Here is a 19,408-nt window from a genome sequence, read left to right as displayed (position 1 = left end):
ATATGTTTATGCGTTATACGCACTACGGGATTGGGCATCCTACTGTCCTGCGCGAACTGACACGAGATTGTGCCAACATGGACCCTACAGATAGCGCAAGATCGGAAGAAAATGAGAACCATGATGATGGGGAGTGGGAGCGCCATACTCAACCTTGTCACGGCGTGCAAGATGGAGGAGGGGAGGAAGACAATGATGACGAACAAGGTGAAGAGCTGGACTGCGACGACGACGACGACGACGACGACGAAGATTCAAGTGTTGAAAATAACCTGGATGACGGGGCAATGGAAGTTGGTGAGGACGTGGACGCAGACATAGATGAGGACGAGGAAGATGACTTCACGACATCTTTCTGATTCATGGCCTAGTACCTACCCCACTAGCGCGCACATGGAGGCGACGCGAATTGGTTCCGCGGGATCAAACGCATGGTCCTTACATATGGTAGATGGTAGATGTATATCAGCACTCCGTTTTTTTCATTCATTTTCACTATAGTCCTGTTGCGCTTACATGCTTTCCCTTTGCGCATTACTTGGCTTTGACATTGCGTTTTTGTCGTCTCGGAAACGTTCGATAGCTCTCGCGTCGGTTTCCAGTCCTCCTCGCATCTCTTTTGCTTCGTGCAAGTTCCTGCATGTACCATAGGTGGGGCTTCACATGCAATAATCCAACGGTGTACATCCAGACGTTCCTTGACCTTGAATTATTATCGTGCTGCCGAACCGTGGCACCCCTGGACCTTGACCACGTGTTGTCTATAGCCTCCAACTATTTTAGCCAAACCCCCCGAAATCGCAGAAACGGTCCGAGAACGCTGTTCATGGCGACTCTCGTTCGTACACAAGTCGTACAGCCCGCTGAGCAGGATGAAAGCCTTCGAACGTCCGTTCCGAAACCATTTCCGAGCGCAGAAGAAAGAGAGCAACTACTTCAGGAAGCACTTTTAGAAGAACTTGCTGAGGAGCAAGTAGAGTATGAAGCCTGGCCAATGGGCGCGTATCGCAAAGCACGCTGCGATCAGCAGCAGCGCTACATAATGTAAATCACATTGCACCAGAAAAACTGCTCGTGAGTGATGGATCTCAATGATGTGTCTCCAAATTCTTAGCCCAATTTTGCAGACAGTTATCATACCATCAATCACTGCCGTTCAGACTTCGTGTCTCATGACACTCAATAACTTGTTATCCATCCCTACAAGATGGCAGCCAATTGTCCCAGACAGGCGCCACTCAATGCCAGCCTCTATGCACCGTGAGCAGGCGCCACAATCATACTCAGCACTTGAGACACTTGTGTTAAATCTCAGAAATCATGACGGTGGGGAGATATCACACAAAGTCCAGGATGACCATACAACTCTCCTAGAAGAACTTAGGGATCGAGTCGATGCTCTAGCGCCTTCGATGAACCGACAGGATGCACATTTTGCGCAAGTTATAGTGTCCCTCCTTTTGGACTTGGACCAATTGCCTGCAGTTTCTCCTCCTTTAGATTCAGCACCTCAGGCATCTTCTTCCGCTTCTCCTGGCCTTATCGATCGACATCCCCCTGAACTCATAAGCACCCTCAAAGCAACTTGGCGATCTACAGTTGGAACGGAAGGCAGGGGCAAGCATTCTCTCCCCGCAATCCCCAATACAGACTGTACAAACCGCGCTGCTTTGGTCCAAGATCGACCGCAAACTAGAAACAGTAACAGCACTTTGTAAAGATCGCGCCGATTCCCACCGTCCCTCCCCCCTAGATCACCTCCCCCCTCAATATGACCACGTAGACCACGACTTCGAGACACCCCCGGAATACGATGCTGGATATCAATCATCTTCCGAGAAGGCTGGTATGCATCCACCAAGGTCGATACCATCTCCCAGCATCTCTAACGAGAAACTGCGCATGGATTTTGATGCTGTGACGCTGGCAATCGAGCGTCTGTACCTCGTTGCACCCCAGCTACACAACCAACGAGTGGAGTTGAAGAGCTCCAAGCTCGCCCAAATGGAGCGCGCACGACTTGAAGGTTCTAAAGTCCAGCCTTCCATAGCTAAGGGGAAGCAGAAAGCTCATGATCGGGATATGCGCGACCTTAACCACATGCTTGAGCTCCTCGGGAAAGCATCAGACCGCAAGTTGACCGATCAGTCAGTTATCATGGATAGCAGACGGATGATCAGGCTCAGGGAAGCAAAACAGCAGTACGAGGATCAGGTAATTCCAGCCCACTTTGGCCAGAGATTATTACTTACCAAAGAGAACTTTTTAGCGAGGCGCATTCGTCGATCATATTGTCCAACGTTCGGGAGCTGGGAGATTACATGATCAAGATGCCATCTTGCAACCCAAAGTCAAAGCACTGGATGAACTTGTCACGCTCCCGGAGTTCATCCGCGAAACAATGTTGAGTATCCCTCACGGGTCACACCATCAAACGATGTCCTCTTCTGGAGATTGACAAGCCGGTCCCAGACATTTCGACAAGAGGCCACAAGAAGTCACGCAGTCGAAGTATATCTGCCCCACAATGGTTGCGCCCTGCAGCGGAACTTAGCCGACGGCTGTCTAAGAGCTCCAGCAGACCGAGCTCATCCCATGGACAGGTCCAATCTGGAACAGAACAGCAAGGTGAGCACTGGGAGATTATTGTCCACACAGCCTAATCAGAGCTGTGCAGGGGGTATCGCACTCGATGTTTCCTATGTCGCCGAATATCACGAGACCTTGAAACATGTCCTGGTCTTCGTGACAGTTTTCGGGCATTCCTGTTGACACAGAACTGCAGGCTGAAGTGTTGCCAACTTCGTCCAGTGGGACAGATGGCGACTGGCTGGTGATTAGAAGCTCTTGGGCCTCCTCGCCTCCACTAAGCCTGCCTGTCCGAGTCGCTCCAGGGAAGAAGGATGCCCAAAGTCGTCAAGGACACTACGAGCTCAAAATTGGGATTGCGAATTCGCAGGCTGCGAGGTCTTCTTCACCCGATGAACCTACCCCATTGGTGTCTGCTGAGCAACTCGTATCGTTGAAGCCGACATCCTGGTCCTGCATATCCTGCTCTCTCCCCCTCGTCCACATCCCAAAGTTGATAAAATACCGCGACCTCCCATCAGAACATTGGGAAGAACTTGTCGATTCCTGGATGTGCCATGCAAACCAAACACTACATAATCACGTCGCAAAACATGGCCGCGGGTTCTAGCCGGAGGAGAGCGAAGCTCTCGTTGGATGTGGCTACATCCTTTTCCAGCAATCGGCAATTGTATCCAATAATCTCTCCTGCACCGAGCAGCCTCTGGTGGATATTCATTTTCTATCGAACTCGTGTTATTGTAGGACGATCAAGAAGACCGACGTTGGGCTTCCGCCAGCGGCCGCTAGTCGATCGTCGGTGCTCTGCTTCGGGAGGCACTGGGGCGACGAGCTGGGTCGGTGCTGTGGTGACGCCTTCAAGTGGTACCACCCATCCGATAGCACTGGCGGCACTGATGATGAGGCTTCCTCTTCCCCCTGGGATGGAAGGGGCCATGGACGACTCCGATCCGCTCGGGTACATTGACATGGATATCCAGGACTGGATGACCTGCGGGAAGATTTCCGTCCAAACCTCAAGGCACGCCTCGTGGGTTGGATAGAAGCGGGCCGAACAATCAAGGGAGGGTTTCGGTGTTGTTGAAGGTGTATACTGTGATTTTGGAGATGATGACATTCATGGGTGTGCCGGATATAGTGGATGAGATGACGAGATAGTAGGTGCTAAAGGCACTTTGCATGAGAAGAACTTAAACGACATTGTAATTCAAAACATGCTCGAGACAAAATAAGAGTTGTCAAAGGGATTGAAGGGGGTCAGCTTGCGTCTTTTGCTCGCTGCAATGACGGTATGTTACAGTTTTGTTGTTAAGTCTGAAGTCATTCTAGATGCGTTGACCAGTGCTAAAGGCACCTTGCATGAGAAGAACTTAAACGACATTGTAATTCAAAACATGCTCGGGACAAAATAAGAGTTGTCAAAGGGATTGAAGGGAGTCAGCTTGCGTCTTTTGCCTGCTGCAATGGTGGTATGTTACAATTTTGCTGTTAAATGTAATGTCATTCTAGATTTGCTGACGAGTGGTAAAAAGCCCTCCCACGCAAAGGTCTTGAATAATGTTAGAACTCAAAACATGAGTTAGGCAAATTCACAATGCTCAAAAAGGTGGACGCGAGTACCCTACCACCCCTCACCGGTAGCAAAGGAGTAGTGTCACAATATTGTCATGGATCAGCCATGTTACTCCGGATTTGTGGGCAATCAATGACCATAGAACCACCACTCAAAATCCTCACTGGATAGATAGTCATATTTAGCAGAGCAAAAATATATCCTTCTACAGTTCTCACGGGTACAATATCAAGAACTCAAGGGATCACTGATGCTGGTGGTCCCGTCGCGCTAATCGAGAACGCAATGCATCACCGTATCAACTTTCTGGCGATATTGTGGTATGCACATTTGGTTATCAATCTACAGACAGTGTTGACGGTCTCGTCTAGTGGTTACGTCTCGGTGTGGTTTATGCAAGCCCTGCTTGTGAGCCGAATAGTTTGCCATATGTGCCAACCTGACACTTGAAATGTACTCAGCTTTACCGATGTTTTGTGATATGGAATTGGACGAGACACGTGATGATCCCCATGGTTGCCCTCTATATTGGCTTGATTGGTGCTGTTCATATTTTACTAAGTGGCAGTCGTCGCTGACATCTTGAGCAGTAGTGGCTATTGTCATCTTGGTCCAGGAGGGTACCGGTGCTATATTTTACGATGCCGAAACCGCTCTTGCGTACCTTGCCTTCCAAGTGGTGCTCACCGTGCTCTACACCACTCTCGTGACGAAACGTTTGCTCTCTATACGAGGCCAGATGAAGCAAGCCTTGGCCGAATATGATTCTGGCCCCTATGTTACCATCATCATCATGGTCGTCGAGTCCGCCATGTCATACACTATCTTCATCATTTTCTTTATAGTCGTATTTGCTATGGATTTAAACACTCTCTCCACTATATGCTTCCTGTCTATCAACCCAATTCAGGTAAGCAGGCAGAAACCTTAGTTATCTGCGTCTCTGATGTTAGCTTCTTTCTCTTTCTTTCAACAAAACCAGGGCATTACGCAATTATTCATCATCATACGTGTGGCACGGGGAAGGGCAGTTACACACGAGTGGTCGACCCGAGTTACTGCAGCACCTACGACTCTAGCATTCGCAGGGACTATATCGAACGCATCAGAAGAAGCCAACGTTGCACGAGCAGCTAGGCCAGAACAGGGCAGTGTCGAGTCGCATCCTGTTTCAACGAAGTTGGCGGAGGCATGAGTGTGTACGGCATGGTGTACTTGATTTATTTGTTTAATTATTGTGTTGTCTTCTTCGTCTGCGCCGCAGCCTCTTTATAGTTTCTCGGACAGCGTGTCAATTGTAGCTTATCGTTGCTTCACAATGATAAACGGTAGGTAAATAATGTACTGTCTACGGGCGCATCAGCACCACCAAGAAAGGCCATCTCATATAGTCTCTGTTGAACTATAGAAGATCGCTATCCTCTCGCACGTCTCGCGAACGAAAGACCGATATTTACATTAATACTTGCTTCGCTGTGGAACTACTCAGACATAAAGTAAAGATCGAATGCATACCATTCGCTTGTTCACGCCGGTGTGAATTGTCTCGTTCCTCGTGAATCGTTTAAGTCTCAGCCATATCAAGGAAGGTGTTTCAGCAACGGGATCGAGTCCACCGGGTAAGCGCTAGGGCGAAGGACTGCACCAACCATCCTAATGAGTTGACGTGTATCTGTTTGCGTGGGTGAGAGTGTACAGCAGAAGTAATGAGCCCAACATTATAATATCCATAGCTCAAGTGTTACATACATGCACAAGCGCCAATGTAAATGGAGATGACTGGATCTGAGTCGAACTAGATTGCTGCGTGGAATTGGGCTTGGGAGGCCGTAGGCTGCCCGTAGTAGGGTGTAATTGTTTTGTTTTCCGTTTCTCCCTTGATGAAGCATCCCTCTACATAATGTGAGGTCGGTTCGACGTCCGAGAAGGAGAAAGAACGTACACGTTTTCCCTTTGCATACGGGACGTCAACAACTGCTGGGCTGCGCTCGTGCAATTCAATGCCTTCACCTCCGCGCCGGTTCAAAAGGCCTCGAGTCCAGGCGAGAGGAGTGGACATCGACGTATCATGTGCATCGAGCGGCTGTGGTGGAATAAGCAACCAAGAAGCGCGTTTCCTCGTGGTGCTGAGGAAGAAGAGTGGTGGCGGCTTCATGCAGAGAACTGAGCCCGCAGAAGTCAGAATAAAACTCGAAGTGATACTAATAACGTACATAAGAATGATCTGGTGGGACATCGAAAAAGCCTGGTGGTACCCGATGGGCAGGCTGACGTCGTGTAGCATTAGGCTCTCTCGTTTGCACTGTATGTTTCTGATAAAAAGTGAGCTACGAGTAGAAATTGAAGTACATATGACTAGCCTTCTTCGCATCGGGCTGCTGCCATGCGTTACCATCATCCCCACTTTGAAACCCACTTAGAAAACAACGAAAAAACATAAGCACACTCACAGATTCATCGCCATTGTGTTTGAGCGCACCCTCGAAGCTCCATATACAAATAGATACGCATATACTCCAGCACTGACAATATGTTTTTCATCACGGGAAATGGCGATAGCGAAGAGTTTGTAGTCGTGCATCAGCGGTTTTCCGACTGGCTCACTGACCTTGAGGTCCCAGATGCGAACTGAGACAGTCTACTGATGCACTGACAAGATGACATTCACCCTCTTTCAGACAGAATGGATCTGACATTGCGAGCGTGGCCCCGAAACGCGAGGAGTTCCTTCCTATCAATAAGCCGCCATTTTCGCATGGTGGTATCGCTCGATGAGGAGATGTGTGAGCCGTCCTCGTTCATATGACGTTGTCATCCCCACCACTCGCCAACTTGTCGCCTTGATGAGAGTATCTGACGGTATGAACCCAAGAATCCGGACCGGCGATGCGATTTGTCAACCAATGTCCGGGTTCCAGCGTCGTATGGTTCTGTCTTGCGATCCACCTATTTCCAGGGCCTTTGAAGACCAATGGAGACACCTCACTGCAGCATTGTGTCCTTCCCACGGGTCACGGGCCACTGGCCATGCTGCCCTTATGTCACACAGTCGTAGAGTGCCGTCTGCACTTCCTATAAAAACCATTGTTTCATCTGGAGATACTTCAAGCGAACCTGTCCCATTTTAAAAGTGGTCAGACCGCTGAAGTTCCTCTTGTAGCTGGTGCCGCCATTATCCAACAGTATAACTTCGAACCATACAGGTTAGTGTATGACTTCAGAACGCCAGCGGTTGGGGGACATTGCGAAGTCAATACAACACTGAGACACATGCCGCATGCTGCCAGTCGGATTCAAACAGACAGGCTGTGATGAAGGAAAACACGGATACAACGGAGAGATGGCTCATACCGCACATGTCGACCATCATAAGGTAGCGGATGACCAATATGGTGCCATCCAGGGCCCTTGGCGCTTGGTCTGCACAGCAAGGTGAATATAACACAGGATAACACAAAGAAGACGCACCCCATCAACCAACTTGAACGATCACTCATATAACTCCCTCGACTGCACACCAAGTGTTCGCCGTCTCAATTGACAGTGCTTTCCTCTCGTAGATTGCCAGAGCTTACATATCTGTGTGTAAACGGGACTTGCCGTGAGTGATTCTCCAGGCGCCTACGGTACATAGGAAAATTTAGCTAGGGCCACTCGCTGACTGTTGTTGAGGATCCCCGTGGATATCTGCAGAAAGCGTTCGGGGGCCAGTAGCGAAACTCTTTGCATACATCGTCCCGAAACCTTCTTCTGCATCTCTAACCCTCGCGTGAGTAATGCCTCGTGCACGTCTATTGACACGCAGTCAAGCGAAAACATATAGGCGTGTTGACTCACCAGCAATCTTGGCGCCTGCAAGACAACGACGACCCTCTCAAATTCAAAGACCCCAATTGGCTGCTCCCGTATACATAGCCCACGAATTCCCTAGTTGAAGATCTCCGAGTCCCAACCATATCTTCCACCACTGATAATATGGAAAAGACGTCAGCAGTGACGCCCCGCACGATAATGCGAGGCCACACCGACCGAATACGAGGCATTGGATACCTAACCGGGGGTCGGCGCATTATCACATGTTCTTTTGGCGGCTCACTTCGACTATGGGACCTGGAGAGTGGTGAACAGATAGGTAACAACTGGCGGGTTGGGATAGGGTTGTGGACCATGACACTATCTCCGAATGGCAACACTGTTGCACTGGTAGGCGGTGATAGTAGTCCCGATGAGAAAAGGAAAGTCGGGTTGTGGGATGTTGAGCTGGGGAAGAACATTGTCGAATGGGGAGGGCCCATTGGTAATGTATGGTCGGTGTGCTGGAGTTCCGATGGTGAGCGAGTGGTGAGTGGATCCCATGATGGGACGGCAAGAGTATGGGATGTCAAGAGCGGTGAACCCGTCCAGGGTCTGAATCCAATCAGGACGGGACAAGGGCGGGTGTGTGTCGTGAGCTACTCACCCAACGCAACAAAAACAGCGACGAGTGGAGAAGGCAAAAGTGGGATCAAAATCTGGGATGCAAAGAGAAGGCTAGGCCAGAGGCTTTACACAATTGGGCAGGGTTATACAGTTTGGAGCTTGGCCTGGACGTCGGATGAAAAGAAGCTTATCGCCGGATCCAATGGCTCGATTAGGATATTCAACACTGCCACATGGCAGCAGATCGGCGTTTTGGAGGGTCATAAACATGTTGTTTATGCCGTCACTTTATCTCGCAATGACCGCCTGCTTGCGAGTACATCATGGGATCACACGGCGCGTCTGTGGGATCTAGACACTAACCTTCAAGTCGGTCCACCCCTCGAGCACCCAGATGAAGTGGACTGTGCGGCCTTTTCCGTTGATGGCAAGCTGCTAATCACAGGTTGTGCTGATACAAACGCGTATATGTGGGACATCAACACCATCCTATCCATTGATGTGAGTGTCAATATACCACCCATCGTCTCACTGACAATCCTGATATTGTTTTCTGTTAATTAGGCACGAAACGTCGAACTCAAACAGGTGTATGAGTCATCTCACGGCTCTCCAAGCATAGAGCACATTCCCCCCTCATTTTTGGAGGTACGTGACACATTTTTCAACATCGTCCATGATAACAACGTCGAAATTTCAGGCTGATGCTACGCAAGGTTTTGACCAGCTCGGAGGAGCAGACGAACTCTCCCCAGGATTTTTCGATAACGTGCTTCATCACCATTTCTATTGACTGATTGCCCTGACCACTGTGCTTTTAGCTCTCCGTGACACCTGGTACCCGGCCCAAATTTTCTGCACTCCTTGGTCACTTTTCCTCGCTCCTTCGCCGCCCTCAACCGAATGAAGCGATCGAAACTCAGCAACCTCCAGTGTCTTCGGAACCACTTTCGCAAGCACTCCTCAATCGCCTGTCCTCTTTCCTTCGCTCTCCTCCAAACACTGATGAAGTACCTGAATTTCCGCAACCCCCAATGCTTTCGCGATTACGTCCACAGGTACTCCTCGGTCACCTGTCCTCACTCTTGCCCCGCTCTCGAATCCACACCGACGAAGTAATCGGGCCTCAACAACGCCCAACGCCCTCGGGCTCACGTCCAGGTGCACTCATCAGTAGCTTGTCCTCACTCTTCCGCTCTCCACTCAACGCCGATGAAGAAGTCGAACTCCAGCAATGGCCAAGGCAAATCACCTCCTCTCATTGCAATCCTCATGTTGTCGAGGTCGCTGCACAACGAGATAAGAAGGTATGTCTGTCTTTAGTTTGTCAATTCGTGGAGTCCAATGATTTCTGTGCAGGCATTGTATGTTGCTCGCCGACCGAAAACAGCTAGTGAAAATGCAAAACGCATCAAGAATCCCAAACCGTGGGTTCGTGTAGTCTTGTTTCTTTGTTGTGTCTCTCCTGGTACCGATGACAGCCCTGGTACTGACGGGACTCCTCGCACGACATAGATAACTGTGATTGATCATTACATATTCTGTTCTAATTCATGCATTGTCGACTCTGGAGAGTGATATTATAATTTAGAGGAACCGTCTCAACGAGTTGACCCTGTTCATTCTCGATCAATTTAAAGTCGGGAACAAATTCAATTTGGAATGGAAGCCCTCGTTAAATACTATCTTGACGCGAGGTCATTTGGGGGTTCTTGAAGACTCGAGAATATGAGCACTGCAGGTTCTGGCGGGCTTCTGAATATACAGCATCGGGTGACGGCATACTGCACAGCCTGCAAAACATGCTGAAGATTTGATGATATCAAGTTAGAAAGTAGGCCGGAAGAAATGCTAAAGTAGAGAGGAAATGTGGCTTCCGAGTCCCTTACGTATAAGATACACATAGCGCCGGTTGCAGACCTGAGCGCGTCGTCTACACAGCAATGAAGCTGTGAAGCTAACAACGAGGATGACGCATGGAACGCACCTTAAAAGACGATTTGAATGAACGGACGCCCAACTTCCACTTCTCCCAACCAAACACCGATCGATCGCTAGTGATTGAGCACTGGGCTCGTCTGAACGGTTCCCTTCGTGAGTGATACAGTAGGTTGTTTGGCAGGCTAAAACTGACCATATGCTTCCCAGCGGCTTCGGATACCCACCGAAATCTCTTGCACATTCTCAAATAACGGCACAGCAACTAGTGTATATACAGTCCCGAAGTTGTCTTCTAGGTGAGGACTAGATTGCTGTAAGCAGGCTGTCTCGTGAGCAATGGCTTATGTGCTTTTCTGACAATCATTAACGAGAAGTAAACCCCTGGATTCAACAATAACCATTGCCGTCTGATAACCCGGTCTGGTTCAGAGATCTCGGCAGACTTTTCTCGCATAGATAGTCTGCAGTACTTGGAACCCCCAGCGCCGACCATGTCATCCTCCACCAGCAAGACGCCAGCGACCATGCCACGCCAGACCATGCAAGGACATACCAAGCGGTTAACAGGTGTTGTCCATCTGCCCAGCGGACGACGTATAATCACATGTTCGTCGGATGGCTCACTCCGACTATGGGACATGGAGAAGGGCACACAGATAGGTGAGGACTGGAAAGAGGATGAATCAAGAATATTGTCCATGGCATTGTCTCCGAACCACAAGACTGTTGCAAGCGGAAGCAATGACGGGACAGTGAGATTGTGGGATGTCGAGACGAGGAAGGCGATATCCAAATGGACGGGACACACCAATATCGTGTATACATTGTGCTGGAGTGCGGATGGTGAACGAGTAGCGAGTGGATCCTGGGATGGGACGGCAAGAGTCTGGGATGTCGAAAGCGGTAAAACTGTCCTGACAATCAAAACTGGTCACAGTTGGGTGAACGCGGTGATGTACTCCCCTGATAATGAATACATTGCAACGGGCGGACGGGAGGATGCAGTCAAAATCTGGGATGCGAAGACGGGCAAACTGACCACCACACTCAAACACGATAACATAGTTTGGAGCTTGGCCTGGACGTCGGACGGAAAGAAGCTTATCTCCGGTTCTTATTACCCGATTAGGATATTCGACACAGCCACTTGGCAGCAGATTGCCATTCACTGCAGAAACGAGAAAATAATCGGGCCAGATTAGACAAAGAATAGAACCTATAATAGGATAGTAATACGATGTATGAAAATAGATGTTTCTCCAAATATTAGGGTCAGGAAAGGTACATTTGCGGTACACAAACTCGACACCGGAAACAGTGGATTTGCGGGCTCTCCATAAGTGCACTACAGTCTAATCCGACATCGGAATTTAGGGATTTGCACGTCGAGTTTACTTCTGATTAGAATAGGAAACAGTCGAGTTTACTTCCGATTAGAATAGGAAACAAGTCTGATTATTATCTGATTAATACTATCGTGCGTGCGCTACTCGTGCTTCCTAGGGATCCTCCATGCAGCTCCAGATTTTCTCTTGCTTCCTCCCCACGGCTCGATGCTGCCCACTAGTAACGCCATGTATCCTGGCCAAGGACAGCGACAGCCTAGTAGGGCTCCCAATGACCTGCCAAACCAATTTAGTCCAGCGATACGCCACGGAACTGAGCCAGAGCCTTACAGTCACCAGTTCAATTCTGGGGGTTCCTCCCTCGGCCTTTCGAACCACGGCTTGCCCCGGCGTGACGATTTTTTTAGTGCTGGGATGGGGGGACAACAGGACGGACCTGTTACACAAACAGTAATTAGTCCAATAGTAACACAACTCGATAAAAACTTACTTGCGAACATATAGCCTGCGCCTGGATCCTTTCAGCATCACCAGCAGGATGTCCACCCAAACCCGGGCCCTTCGCAGTCGAGTTCACCCGAGATGGGGATGATACCGCTGTATCCCTACCGAGCTGCAGCAACTCCGCAGGTGGCTACACCGCACCTAGGTCGGACTCCGACGCCATTCTCTGGAAGCCACACATCGTCTCGAGGACAGTCTGTGGGTCCGGTGACGCAGCACGGCGGGACGGATGGCTATAATCAGCCCCAGAACTACAGCGGCCAACCGTTCTATTCAATGCATCAGCGTCAAATGGGACATCATAGCGGCACACCTCACAACCATCTTGATACCCCCATAGATTACTCCTCCTTGCATTCAACTGTAGCCCGTCTTGTATCCGAAGTGAAAAACCTGAAGGATGTCACTCAGAACCTGCTGTTTTCCAATAACGAGCTTCGACAATTGAACGACTCACTGAAGGCGCGCATTGAGGTAAACGAAGAAGCCATTGAGGAGTTCTTGAAGACCGGCAGAAACAAGAAAAAAGCCGGCATTAGGAATGTATCAAACTCGCATGCAGCCTTGAAAGTAAGCTTGTCAATCAGACTATACGGTGATCGATAGACTTACTATGCATGCGCAGCCAATAATCCACCCTTACTTTTTCGAACTCTGTAATATTGATCCGTGCCTCAGTAAATCAAAGCGCATAAAGTTGTTGGGAGCTGTCAAACCTTTGGATAATGGAGAACCTCACGAGACGGTATCAACCAAGATAGTATGGCACCCGAACTGGCTTGGTAACGTTGATGACGATGTCAACGCACTGTACATCAAGGAGATCGTTAACCTGGTATGGGAAAATGAGAAGGTACGAAATATTCAATTTGATGGATACCGATGAGACTCACATCGTTGTTAAGGCGTGCCGCGAGAATCCTAACGCCAAGCATGAGATCGCTGATGAAGACTATGACCACGCTATCATCACTGAGTGCGTGAAGACGTACTTTCGAAACATTCACAAGCAAGCAAGTGAACAGGTCAGCGACGATAAGGCGGCCAAAGCTCTGGAACGAAAAGATAGACTGCGACAGCGTTCACGTCGTCAAGCAGTGAGTGTCTCATTTAATGATCAGATGTCAGTCACTTACATGATCTTAGGTCACAAAATCACGCCGTCAAGCTGCGTCGGCCTATGAGACTCAGTCAGGTAACAAAGGGGCCGTTGCAATGATAGATACTGACTTTGCCTCCGACATCCTTTCCTACGATTCCGAGGAGGACCTTTCAGCGGACACGCTATCCAGGTGGGAGAGAGCGAAGCTTGCGAAGTTGGCGTTTTATGTTGAAGGTTCGAAATGGCGTTCTGTTGATGTAAGTTGTCATCATGGTATATCTGCTAATAAAAGCATGCGCTCACCTAAATATACAGTATGTGGCCTTCCTGCGCTGGCTGTCTTTGCGCAATATGCAGAAGAACGAGGAGCACAACGAGCCTGATGTGGACGCAGCAGATGACACCGCTCGACCACCGGCTACCAAGCGTCGCAGAACGAACAACACGCAGAAGCACCGCAAGAAGGTCTTTGACCTAGCGCCAGCAAAGATGAACGACAACAAGCCAAAGTCGCACAAGAAAAACGTACCATTCAAGTCTATGGTATCTGCTGTCTGGGCGCGTGACCATGCTGAGGATAAATTCCTTGATGGTACTGAATGGCTGACGGGCTTTTACGAGAAAATGGCCCAGGGTGCGTTGATAAAGGAGGACGAGGAATACTTGCAAGAACTTCAGAGGTGGCACGAGAAAGAGATGGACGGAGAGATGGACGCTGATGAGATGGCAGTTTGAGCGAGTCGTTGTTGGTAGTATAAGTCATTTTACTGTGTATAAACATCGCACGATCAATTTATCTTGTTGAAAAAAAAAAAGACATACCTTGGCAAGATTGATAGTCGCCCATACCTTCGTCTTTTCGACACCGACGGACACGGTAGTCATCGCTAACTGACCATTAATCCAGTCCGGATCAATCAGATGCGGTAACTGAACTTCATCGTCTAGGTACTCTCCAAGTGTCCACAGCCGCACACTTACGGACTCGGCGCTGAAATAGTGTAGTGTTAGTTAACTTGTAATGTTAGGGTTAGGTACTCACAATTTATCCCATACCACACCCACATCACCCTGCCATGGTTTGAACCAACGAACGCGCGCAAACCAGAGTGATCGCACGTGTCTACGCCAAGACTGATCGACCTGGAAAATTTCTAAGACCTCGCCATAAAGATGAATAGGGTTGTCAGCGGGGATAACGACATGAACGAAGGAAGAACGGTTTGATCCGACAGTACGAGAGGCGTAGTAACGTTTCCCCTTGATGACCACGTAATCGAAAAAAATAGCAGCGCGATCAAGCGGGAAGCTGTGAGGGACAACAGGGCGATCACAGAGGCAGTGAACTGGCGCCAGAGGGTATCGGAAGCAGAGTGTTTGAGCGAGAAGTCAATAAGTGTCTGTCGTCATTGAGGTCTTCTGATGGCGGGGACTCAAGGCATAGGATTGACCGGCTGATATCATTAATAACTTCTGTACGATACAAGAGGAAAATGAGACTCACCATCGGCATTTACATCGTCGAGGTCTTTGGATAGTGCCGCCAAGCCAGCGACTGTACCTCGTTCTTCATTCGAGGCTTTCAGCATGATTTCTGCAACCGCGCACGGAAGGGAGGTCTTGCCGTGATTGAGTAAAGAAAAAGTCTAGGAGTATAGTTAGTTAGGGTTAGTGAAAAATTGGTTAGGAGTATAGTTAGCAAAATAAACCCTTACCATCCGTCCTATGTGACATGTCCTCTGAAACTCGGTGAAGAACGTTGTCTCCAACTCGCCATTCGCGTGATTATTGGTCTTAAACGATTTGAGGACTTTGTTCAGCCGTTCGAATAGGAAGGTCCAAAAATCGTGAAGCGGGCCGAAATTGCGAGTGCATTCGACAACATGCGTAGCGTAGTGGTGATTAGGTTTAATCACCGCGGATCCATACAACTTTAAAATAAGAGACATTAGTCGAGACTTTGAGATAAACGTAGAGAGACTTACGTGGATGAGCTCTGAACAATATTCACGAAGGAGGCGGTCTGCGTGGTCAAGTTCTTGATCGCAAATTTGATGCTTGATTAATATTCGAAGTGCGGCGCACAACTTCAAGAAGTTAGCAGGATCGTCGGGGTGAAGGGAGAATTTGGTGTTAGTGGGCTCCGAATCACCATCGTCTGGCTCTCGAGCTGTCGCACTTGATGTCGGTGGTGGCTGGGATTGGGGCTGACCTTCAGGTAGACCTTCGACGTTTTGCTCGATGGCTTTCCGTTTCCCCTTCGAATAATCAGCAACAAATCAGATATAAACTAACTCGTACCTTTCTCTGAGCAGCCTTAGCCTTTTTCTCAGCAGCGAGTCGGGCCTTCTCAGTCTGTTTGATGGCAGCGAGTCGTATCTTCTCCTGGCTTTTTGCCTCGGCTGCAGCTACCTTGTCCCTGGCTATGCGAGCCTTTTCGGCTTCGAAAGCTTCCTTACCACGTTTTTTGGCCGCCGCAAGTGCAGTCCTGTCTTCGAGTTTGTGGGTAGCGTCGGCTTCCTTTTCGTGCTCCAATTTCTGTATCATAGCGACCCGCTGATGCAGAATTTGGTCGTCACTGTCAGATGGTAGACAGGTAGACCATAACTGAGGTATCTAGAAGTATATTAGCTACAGCGCTAGCGCATAGATAATATAAACTTACAATTATTGGGCCATAAGCGGTCGCCAGGAGGAGCCATTGGTCTGCGGTCAAAGACCCGCCTGATGGCATCCCAATATCTGTGGGCAGTCGACCGCATGATCCGGGAACAATGAACTAAGACTAAAGTTAGGACCATAGGTAGAGATACTGAAAACACGTACATCGGCAAGCATTTCGTGCAGCGTCTGGAGTTCGTGCGTAGGTCGGAGAATCTTGCTTTGAACCCATATGTTGTAAAAATGGGTCTTGACGAGGCCTAGTTTTTTTTGAAACTAGTTAGTATAGTATAAGGCGTGATAAAATAAACATACCAAGGAACAAGTTATGCATAGGGTCTATGATAACTTGTTCGACGATGTTGAAGTATGGAAGTCTTGACAGTTGCGTATATCTGGTCGCAAATTCCTTGACGAAATTCTTGCGAGCACTAGCGGTGGTGAGATTTCGATATCGTTCGCCCAGTTCTCGATGCTCTTCGTTCGTCCGAACCTTGAATGCTGAGCAGGTCACCTAGTTAACATAAATCAATACAAGAGAGTTACTTACCTCCATCAGTAAAGGCTGAGAGTTTGTCCTTGTTGGCGATGTCGATCCAGCATGCGGTACAGAAGTGAGTATGTGAATGTGAGGCGAAGCCCCCAATTTTATGCGCGGCGGGCTTATCACAGACGACGGCCACCAAAACAACACGTACGAGGCGTCCTACAAGTCAGTGAATGAGATGTGACCAAAAAATGAGTGAGTGGAGGGACTTACCTTGGGGACACGATTCAGTAGGTACTCTAATGCCGTCTTTCCATAATCGAAGGAGGTCCGAAATGATTGGGCGGAGAAACCGCTGGATTTGATCCGGGTTCTGCTCCTTGGGGCCAGGAAGAATGCTGGTGCACATCAAATTAGATGTGCGATACCTATAGACGTGGTTAGATGGTGTTGTATAATCAAATCATCCTGCTGAGAACTCACCGGTATTCGGGTGGAAGGTTGCAGATGGAAAAGGAAGTCGGGCACGACGAATGTGACGGCGCTATATTACTTCGTATGTATGAGAACCTTATTGATTGAGATTCAGCGCAAACTAAAACGAGGAACATGTTGAAAGCTCACCAATCGACACCAAGATTAACTCCAATACGTAGTTCTCCATCCGGACCAGCTTTTTCATGGGGAAGGTTTGAAAAAAATAGTTTACCATCCGGTGCCTTCAGTTTAGTCTTGCATACACTGCCGTCGAATATATCGATGTACTGATTTGGAGCTCGTGGCTTAGAACGCCAGCCATCAAGGATAGATTCAAGGCCCGGAACTTTGAGTAGTGACTTGAGTTGATCTGAGAGCGGGAGGTAAGGGTATTTGACGAGTGGTGACTTGAGGGAGCGCTGGTTGCCGCGTGCAGTCTTGTCAGGTAGAAAGAGGTCCTCGTTGCACAAGGTACATTGATCATGAGATTGCGGGGAGCATGCAGGTGGAAACACGTCCCGACACGATGGACAAACGGGGAGAGTGTATATAGGTTTGTCGACTCCGAGTACGCGATTGCTGGATTGCAGGGTGACAAATGGAGGTTCTATATTGGGTGAAAGGGTGAGTAGAATACATGCGAATATGGCCAGCAGCGCGTTGCATGCAACTTTTGGGAGGTGGAACTGTAAATGGAGCCATGACACGACTGCATAAATCGAGACAAGGTGACCTGGGAGGTGTGTGAGATCAGTGGTGTCTTCTGCGCAGAGTCCGTCTACAATAAAGAAAGGATCAGTATCGTCTTCGGCAGGTTGTGCTTCGCCCAGTATATCCTGGTACTCGTCAACATCTTCGAGAGGATTTGCGTCAAGATCAACGTCCTGATCGAGATCTGGATTTTCTTGAGCGTGTTGTATGGCCTGTTGGAGTTGGTATTGGAGATCGTGCTCTTGTTGATCTGGCGGGAGATTGTGGGCATCATGGGGAGTCAAAGGACGCGAGCCGGCAGCTGTAGCTGCGTTGTATCTGTCGAAGTGGTCAATAGCAGCAAGCAAGGTCTCAGGACTCTGAATATGGATCGGTCTCTCAGAGCCAAGGTCCTCAGGCTCATACCCGGTGTCCAGCACCATGCCATCCAAATCCGGAGGGAAGTCGTAAAACTCGAAGTTGGGAGATATAGGGGTTGGAGGTTCGCGTAAGGGGACTGCAAACCCTCGCAGAATGGGTCCAGCATCTTCACGAGGGCCTAGGATGACGCGTTCACCGATACGCTGGAAGTTACCCTGTTCAGAAGTAGTTCGGTTGCGTAGATCTGCACGCTCGTGTGCACGAGCGGTGTGTGCTGGGACGAGAGCTCCTTGACAGTTGTTGGTTTTGCAGCGGCAGCGGACGGTGGGCATGTTGGCGATAACGTAGTTAGAAACTTGCACGCGCGTTGCGAAATAGCGGGATCACGTGAATGCATCGCAAGCGCTCCTACTTTACAAACAAAGTCTATGGTATGCTACTAGTTAATATTCATCAAGGTTTTGCTTTCTTTTTCTGAGACCAAAGTCAGAAAATAGCGGAGAGTAGATAGAAAAGAACCCGATACATACCTCGTTGTACCAGCGATGAAACTCTGCGGGTGTAGCAGGCTCATCTTTGATCTCCTGGTCTGACTCCGGTTCTGTTTCGCTATCGTCGACTATCAGCCCAGTACCAACGAGCGCTTGAGCAGTAAGTTTCTAAAATATGTGCTATTCAACATCATTCAAAATGAAGATGGCCGAGGACTCACTGGTTCTTCAGCGCCCAGCTCCGACTCCGGTTCAGTGACACTATCATCCACCGCTGGAGGACCTGCCTCAATAGCACCCAACCAATTTGTGAACACTCCTGGTACCTCGGTGTGTGTGCCGCTGACATCGGGGCCCTTGACAGTACCTGCTTGTGGGCATAGCATCTGGAGAGGCTGAGTTATTGATATTTCAATAGTCTGCAAAGAAAATTAGTTAGCATAAGTTTATTAGCACAAAGGACTTACTACGGGTCCTGCTGTCCTGCACTCGAAAGTGAATTTAAATGTTGTCACATCCACGGGCAGCTCAACTTTGATTGCACCGCAGGTAGCCATAGCGCGAGTAGTAACTAACACGGGACTTAGAGAAAATTTTGAAAACCTACCTTGCTTAAAGTACAACCTAAACAGACGTCGAAAGGTGATGTTTCCGATGCTGGTTTGTGGTGGAATGGCACGCATTTGAAGAGAACAAACGGAGGTCGGAAAAGACGTACTAACGAAGTTGGAAAAGTGTTTGTTTACT

The 19,408-nt window shown here is 48.9% G+C and overlaps 5 protein-coding genes across 5 annotated transcripts; 4 read left to right on the top strand and 1 right to left on the bottom strand.

Annotated features, from left to right (window-relative positions):
• Positions 1 to 826: 826 nt before the first annotated feature.
• DEU56DRAFT_981029 (uncharacterized protein) lies at positions 827 to 3,874 on the top strand (the record flags this gene model as incomplete). The annotated part of the gene is made up of 8 exons (XM_041359812.1): positions 827 to 1,044; positions 1,115 to 1,598; positions 1,651 to 2,214; positions 2,270 to 2,408; positions 2,473 to 2,628; positions 2,678 to 2,733; positions 2,786 to 3,141; positions 3,200 to 3,874. The coding sequence occupies 8 exons, from the start codon at positions 827 to 829 to the stop codon at positions 3,630 to 3,632; spliced, it is 2,406 nt and encodes an 801-aa protein (XP_041207997.1). The 3' UTR covers positions 3,633 to 3,874.
• A 543-nt stretch (positions 3,875 to 4,417) lies between these two features.
• On the top strand, positions 4,418 to 5,249 carry DEU56DRAFT_688393 (uncharacterized protein; the record flags this gene model as incomplete). The annotated part of the gene is made up of 5 exons (XM_041347057.1): positions 4,418 to 4,482; positions 4,534 to 4,570; positions 4,624 to 4,702; positions 4,756 to 5,072; positions 5,145 to 5,249. Coding segments are annotated over 5 exons (603 nt in total), but the record flags the coding sequence as incomplete, so codon positions are not given.
• Positions 5,250 to 8,329: 3,080 nt separating this feature from the next.
• Positions 8,330 to 10,171, top strand: DEU56DRAFT_981027 (WD40-repeat-containing domain protein; the record flags this gene model as incomplete). The annotated part of the gene is made up of 5 exons (XM_041359811.1): positions 8,330 to 9,082; positions 9,146 to 9,229; positions 9,282 to 9,350; positions 9,403 to 9,888; positions 9,941 to 10,171. The coding sequence occupies 5 exons, from the start codon at positions 8,330 to 8,332 to the stop codon at positions 10,094 to 10,096; spliced, it is 1,548 nt and encodes a 515-aa protein (XP_041207995.1). The 3' UTR covers positions 10,097 to 10,171.
• Positions 10,172 to 11,838: 1,667 nt separating this feature from the next.
• Positions 11,839 to 14,209, top strand: DEU56DRAFT_901720 (uncharacterized protein; the record flags this gene model as incomplete). Its single annotated transcript, XM_041356563.1, has 6 exons — positions 11,839 to 12,318; positions 12,373 to 12,942; positions 12,998 to 13,225; positions 13,278 to 13,469; positions 13,519 to 13,731; positions 13,790 to 14,209. Exons 1-6 carry the CDS (start codon positions 12,076 to 12,078, stop codon positions 14,207 to 14,209), a joined length of 1,866 nt encoding a protein of 621 aa, XP_041207994.1. The 5' UTR covers positions 11,839 to 12,075.
• A 4,414-nt stretch (positions 14,210 to 18,623) lies between these two features.
• On the bottom strand, positions 18,624 to 19,218 carry DEU56DRAFT_756522 (uncharacterized protein; the record flags this gene model as incomplete). The annotated part of the gene is made up of 4 exons (XM_041350046.1): positions 18,624 to 18,644; positions 18,701 to 18,829; positions 18,883 to 19,080; positions 19,129 to 19,218. 4 exons carry the CDS (start codon positions 19,216 to 19,218, stop codon positions 18,624 to 18,626), a joined length of 438 nt encoding a protein of 145 aa, XP_041207993.1.
• Between the last annotated feature and the right edge of the window lie 190 nt (positions 19,219 to 19,408).

The sequence above is a fragment of the Suillus clintonianus genome, assembly GCF_016758775.1.
Source record: "Suillus clintonianus strain FC179 chromosome Unknown DEU56scaffold_40, whole genome shotgun sequence".
In the NCBI taxonomy this organism is placed as follows: domain Eukaryota; kingdom Fungi; phylum Basidiomycota; class Agaricomycetes; order Boletales; family Suillaceae; genus Suillus; species Suillus clintonianus.
This window is presented reverse-complemented; position numbering and strand designations above follow the sequence as displayed.